We start from the raw sequence: 6643 nt of genomic DNA, 5'->3' as shown, positions 1-6643 counted from the left end.
ATTATAAATGACATTCTTTTAACGAACATTTATTTTTTCTCTTTTTATACGCTACATATTGTTTAAGGTTACATTTGCTTTCATCAGTATTAAATGTTTATGTAGCAACTGTCTTTTGCATTATTTTATAAAGGTTCATGTAGCTGCATATATAGTTGTGTGAACTTTTGCGTATGCAGAAATGAGCTTTTCATAACTTAAGTTGTTGAAATCCTATTTGTGTTCTACTATGACATAAGAAATACTCGATCGATTGGCTATAATAACACATGAATATGATGTCCGGAGAAGACTAATTGTGAAGATCTAATTCAAGATTTCATTTCGGAAATACTAGACGAATTGTCCTGTCCGGTAGAACATGAGGTCAATTTTATTGGTTTAATGTAAGCTTTACTATTTTAGTAATAATTTTTAGTATATTTATAAATATTGTATGAAGTAACACATATATGAAGTTATGTTATTAAGAGAGAGTATGATAAGTTACATGTTTTTTTACTTTTAGAGCCCCACTTTACATTTTGTCCTAGGGCCCCAAATTTGTGGAGACGGCCATCTACATTGGTTATTACAAAATGAATTCTAAAAGGATGGAACAGATAAAATAAATGTATATCCTTATGTATACTCATCCTTTAGTTAGTTTACAAAGATGCTTTACAGAGATGTGAATGTCCGTCAAAGAATTGTGTGACAATGTGTCCAACCAAAAATTAATAGTTGAATTGTTCATTGTCTAGTCCCGTATAAGCGTCGATCCTTCAGCCAAAGCCCATCACCTTCGGCGCGAATCTCAAGAAGCGGGTGAGTGAGTTAGGCAGGAACTTCCTCGCGAACAGGAAGCAGACGGTGGTGGTCCTCCCATTATACTCGCACGTCGTCCCGCCTCTGAGCCACCGTAGGAAGTCCACCGTGACCTCCATCCTCGTGAACCTCGACGGATGGGGCCCGCCATGGGACCAGTCAACCCACGTTACAGTTCGTCCGGCGGCTGCCTCAGGGTGCCGGATGTGAAGGAATGTCGGCAAGTAATGCTCGTCGGTGTAGCAGTTGCGCTTGCAGAACTTTCTGAAGACCGGGAAGTATACATCATCGGCAACAACATCAACGGCAAGCGCACGATCCAGGTCGAACCACTGTGAGCCCTTACGCCACTGCCAAGGGGTGATGGTGGGTGCCATGCCGCGCTTGTACCGGCCCCGACCCGTCCCACCCGGCTCGTCGTAGGACTCCATGTACACCTTGGTGGAGTTGATGATGTAGGAGTAGACGGTGGGGAAGTCGAAGAGCGGGACGTGCGACTCCGATAGGAGGATGAAGCGGGCGTTAGAGTGGTCCAGCAACGCGTGAGCCAGGAGACGCCGTTCAGCTTCCACCATGCTTATGTGGCCCCATTTTACCTCCTGTTTGTGTAACAATGCCAACATGTTTAATGAATATGTATGATTACAAAATACTACAAGCTCCCTGTAACAATGTATCATGATACGGTGATCTGTAGTCAAAATCACTTCATACTCTATATGTTGTACGACTATTGTAATCGTTAGTTAGTTTGGTGGTTTCATTTTTCTGGGGATGTAGAGAAAGACATTTTTTTGTGGGTATTGGTTTCTGGTTAGTCGCAAAAAAGAAAGAAGACAATGGTTTCAATTAAATGAAATTGAAGATGATGCTCTCTTTCAAAAGGAAAATTGTGTTGTCCTTTGTTGCCATGTTTTATCATGTGAGATCAATACTAGTACATTATATGTAGTAATATTCTGATAATATAAAATTTTCACAAGATTTATTAGCGCATTCCATGAAAATAAAAGTGATTTTTTCGTCGTGTAGATTGTGTTCAAGACTTCAAGTACAACATAGCTCTATGTTTAAAAACCTTCTTTGGATATTTATCTTTGCGTACACATTCATCATACGTGAGCAACGAAGGAGGATGAGGTAATTAACTAAGACGATTCTCAAGGCCCAAGTACACAGGCATGCATACGCAAAGTGCGCAGGATATTCTTTTCTTCCAGGAGGAATAGGAAAGGGTACGTATGCATGGTCACTGTCCCCGTACGCAAAGTGCCCAAGTTATTTCCTCTCGGGGTCTATGCTATGCGCCTTACGCCCTGTTTGAATTGTCGTTTTGCATCTAAATACACTGGTAAGAAAAATACGGGCGTCCATCCTCGTTTCGCTTTCCGTCTGAAAATAGCTGGGAATCTATAAGTTACACCGGTATTTTTTATATATACACCTGTATTTAAAGCGGTGAAGAAACGCTGATCCATGCGCGGCCTCACGTGTGCAGGTTTGTATGTCAGACATGCTCGATCGGTTCAGTTCACCACGTGTTTTGTGGACTAATCGCCTTCCGGTTTGGACTTTGACAAGGTCAAGTCTGATGGCAAATTGGAAGGAAGGAAGGCAGGCGTGAAGCGGCCGGTGCACTGTGTGAGTGTGTGGTGGAGATGCATGCAGACAATGGGGCTGTTGGGCGGAGGAGGTTGGCATGGCAATAGGGAAGCTCGATGATCACGGGGCATGACATATTGCCATGCCATGCAAGAAAGGTATGGCTTCCATGGAGAGCCATCGCCGGGACAAGGACGACCACTCAGGCTTTGTTTACATAAATGATCGATCGGGTCATACTGCATGGGCCACTACGTGGAACCAATATAATGTAGTACTACCGTTGCGTCATGTACGTGCACATTGAAAATGAGAGAAAAAATTGTTCTCGTCAAAAAACAAATGGAAGGAAATTGCATGCCATGTACTACTAGCTATCACAAGAAAATTTGAGAAATGCACGTCCGTTCAAGTGGTTCTGTCTGTGCCACTGTGGGGCTGTCGGAGAGGTTGATCGATGCATGCCTTGAGGCAGCTGCGTGCAATGTGTTGTTGTTGTTTGTTGAAAAAAGTCCAAAACAAACCTTAAAGTTATAGACGAAAGCCAAATCAAACCCTAAACTTTGAATCCCTGAAATTGGCACTCCGAACTTGTAATCCCGGTCTATTTTGAACCCTAGGCCCGTTTGGCGCACCGGGATTCTGGCAATACCACAACCCCGACCGGGATAACCTGCTAGGCTGCTAACAGAAATTGAACCGGCCCATTAACAAATAAAATACGAAGTTTAAAAAAGTTTGCGCATTTTTAAAATTGTTCAGAAGTTAAAAATATTTATGTTTTCTATTTTTGTCACAAATTCTATGTCTTTTTTGTTTTAAAAAAATGTTTGGCTTTTTTAATTCTATTCGTATTTTTAATTCTATTCATATTTTTAGTTTTATTCGTATTTTTAATTCTATTTGTATTGGTCCAACATGCATTTTATAAAGTTGTAGGAGCATAATCCTAGCGCCAAACATTTAATGTTTATTGTTATTTATACCTCAAATATATATATATCAATTTTATAAAATGTTTATTGTTATTTATAAAATATAAAATATTTATTTAGAAAAATATTACCATGTAAAAGCAAAAAGAAAATGAAAAACAAAAAAAAGAGCAGAGGGTACGCACGTGCGCAACTGCGCTAATGGGCCCGACCCAATTCAGCAAATCCCGGCTAAGTTCTGTCAAGATTTAAAATAGACCAGGATCAGTGAGTTCGGTGTGCCGATTTCAGGGATTCAAAGTTCAGGGTTTGATTTAGCTTTCGTCTATAACTTCAAGGTTTGTTTTTGACTTTTTTCTTGTTTGTTTGTTGGCTAGGCCGGGCGGGCGACGAAGCGCCCGAGGCACGTCGTGCATGTGATGTGGCATCGTCCATCGTGGATGGGTTTGGGAGCTAAGCTAACGAGATAGTAGTAATTAAGAAAAGGTTTTGGCTAGATATATCAGATGTAATCAAGCTAGAGATGCAATAAAAAAATGGAGAAAGAAACAATGGCGCACGTCGTTTGAGGCATCTTGGGGGTGCATCGCGCCATCTCGCGTACGTCGCGTCTGGAACTCGGCGCTTCCACGTGATGATCGCGTCCATGAATCAAAGACATCGCACCAAGACAAGACACGCACAGGGCGGAGCATACACAGTGGTAGCAGTAGTTGTTTAGTTTGCTCCCCAAACCTAGCTACTGGCTGGCCTGCTCAGATGGACTAATATTTTTTCTTATCCTTCTCGAAGGAAAACGACGTACGCCTGGATCTCTCCGTGCCATCGCGTCAAGTCAAGAAAAGGGTACCGCTTTGGTATGAAACCAAGCCATGCATGCATTTTCAAAAGCCAGCATTCATGCATGTGTAAGAGGCGTCAATGGCATGCTTAATTGCATCCAAGAACTCGAGCGTTTGCAGCTGTTTTATGTACGTGTGATCGTGATGATGATGTGCACGTACGTACCTTGCTGGGGATGTGCCGGCGGTGGAAGGCGGAGCCACTGTCGTCCGAGGCGGCGGCGGAGGCGTTGAATGCCGGGTGGGTGTGGACGTAGACGGAGTAGAGCCCGCGATGGCCCTCGAAGAAGCGCTCCCACAGCGGCGCCATCGGCAGGTCCCACTTGGCCAGGAACAGGAACGCTACCTTGGGCGCGCCCCCGCCCCCCACGCGCACCGCCCTCGGCGCCGCCGACGCCAGCGCCATCAGCCGGGCGTCGTCGTCGTCGTCGACCACAGGCCTCCGTCCACCCTCCTCCTCGGCAGTGCTCGCATTCTCATGCAGAGCCGCACGCTTCTTGTCGCTGGCGGCATCAGCCACCACCGGCGGCGACGGCGGAGACGAGACGCCGGTTGCTGGTGCCGCCTGTGGTTGTACCGTCAGAGCCGCATGCCTACTAATGCCTGCGTCGGCCACGGGCACCGGTGGCGGAGACGAGGCGCTGACTGCCGGTGCCGCCTGTGGCTGCACTTGCACCGGCCGCGGTGGCTGCCGGGGCCGCACCTCGGTGGACACGTTGACGGGGTGCGACGGGAAGAAGAGCTCGAGGGCGGCACCTGGCAGAGCCGAAGACCCCGTGGAGCCCATCAGGGACAGGGTCGCCACGATGCCAAGCGCGAAGCCGAGGGCGACGAAGAGGGGCTTGGTGGGGCACGGGGTCGCCATGGCAGCCGCCACCACCATCTGCGCCACGGCACGCTGCTGCTGCTTATGGTTCTTGTTTGCGCTCATGGCTAGCTCTGAATCTCGCGGGAGATATGGAACGCTACGGGTTCACGCACGGCATGTAAAGGTCTAAAGGAAAAGGAGGCGAGCCGGCGGGGGCGGCATCTGGGGCCGGGCGGTCGCCATTCACGGTCTCGAGGGTTATATGTATGTAAATGCAAATGAATTTGGAAATAGTGGTGGGAGGAATCTTCGGGGGAGGGGCGGCCGGCTGCCGAATTGGACCGGGGGAAAGGAAGGAATATGAGCTTCGATTGAGTTGGACCCATGGCCGGGGAGGGACATGACTTGGTCCTGCTGTCCGCTTCTCGATTCCTCGTCGCTCGGTCCATCGATCTGGTTCCTGCCTTGCATTCAACCCTCTCCCACACAATTGACGCACGCGCACCCGCACCTGCAGCACAAGGACCGCCTGAACAGTTGGACTGCTATGCTTAACGGTGTGTGTGTTTATAAACCCCTCACGGTGGGGTATTATAAATCGGTAGTCTGGAGAAAAGTCTAAAATAAAGGTTCCTATGTATACATCAATTGTCAAGGCAATACAAAAAGCACTAAAATTAAAAGATACGTCCAGATCCATAGACCACCTAACAAAAAGAATAACCCGCGTGATCGTTTTGCATATTGTACATTGGCTTTGCCACGCTAGCGTTAATGAGGTTGTCATGCCCGATCGTGTTCGCTCATGCTCCGTCGCAAGGTCGATCTCACATTCCCATCTATTTCAAAAGGTCATTTCTCTATGAAACTGCTTGATGGGGGATAACTCCGGAGTAGGCCAAAGGCAAGGACTCCACAAACCCTATAGGGCGACCGGCGTCGATTTGGTTCCTGCCTTGCAAGGACCGTCTGAATAGTAGTTGGACTAATGTAAAAGATACGATTTTTTTTTAAAAGAGTCAAAGATACATACAGGTACGTAGACCATCTAGGAAAAAGACGATCCACGTACTTGTTTTGCATATTGGCTTTGCCATGAACGCGTTAATAAGGTTACCATGCCGGATCTAGTTATGGCGTTCGTTCACGCTCCGCCGCAAGGTCGCTCTCACATTCCTATCTGTCTCAGCAGGCCATCTTTCTATCAAACGGCTTGCCCAATGTTCGGAGAGTTTACTCTTCGGCCTTGCGGTTGATCATTCTCCACTCTTATGATGATTGCCGACATCAAGGCCATGGCATAAAGTTTTTATCTTTTGGTGGCTTTAGTCATGCTTATCGTATGTCGGATGTAGCGGCTCGTATTTTAGCTCGTTTCATTCGTGAGGCCAGCCGATCTCAGTGACACTGAAATCACTAAGATCCCCCTGCGGCACCCTTGCGAAAATATGTATTCCTTGGAGGGAACTGCACCAAAGGAAATTAAAATTTACCCACAAAAAAGGCAATTAATAAGGTAATGAAAAGATGAATAGGTACCTTGGTAGCCTGGCGGCGCTTTTACAAAGAAACAGATAATGTGAAGACTGTCTAAAACATATTGTAGCACCTAACTGATATATAGCTAGTTCCAGAGCCAACATCAACAT

General features: G+C 46.4%; 1 protein-coding gene across 1 annotated transcript; it reads right to left on the bottom strand.

The window, feature by feature from the left end:
* Positions 1-603: 603 nt before the first annotated feature.
* Positions 604-5323, bottom strand: LOC123418898 (glycosyltransferase BC10-like). Its single transcript, XM_045107089.1, has 2 exons — positions 4353-5323; positions 604-1406 (listed from the first exon to the last, which is right to left on the bottom strand). Exons 1-2 carry the CDS (start codon positions 5115-5117, stop codon positions 765-767), a joined length of 1407 nt encoding a protein of 468 aa, XP_044963024.1. The 5' UTR covers positions 5118-5323; the 3' UTR covers positions 604-764.
* Positions 5324-6643: the final 1320 nt, after the last annotated feature.

The sequence above is a fragment of the Hordeum vulgare genome, chromosome 1H (genome assembly GCF_904849725.1).
Source record: "Hordeum vulgare subsp. vulgare chromosome 1H, MorexV3_pseudomolecules_assembly, whole genome shotgun sequence".
In the NCBI taxonomy this organism is placed as follows: Eukaryota; Viridiplantae; Streptophyta; class Magnoliopsida; order Poales; family Poaceae; genus Hordeum; species Hordeum vulgare.
This window is presented reverse-complemented; position numbering and strand designations above follow the sequence as displayed.

Excerpts from the sequence above, each read along its gene's own strand:
- LOC123418898 (XM_045107089.1), bottom strand. The coding sequence starts at position 5,117 with ATGAGCGCAAACAAGAACCATAAGCAGCAGCAGCGTGCCGTGGCGCAG. Across the intron at positions 1,407-4,352 it reads GCCGGCACATCCCCAGCAAG|GAGGTAAAATGGGGCCACAT; the intron begins GTACGTACGTGC and ends TTACACAAACAG.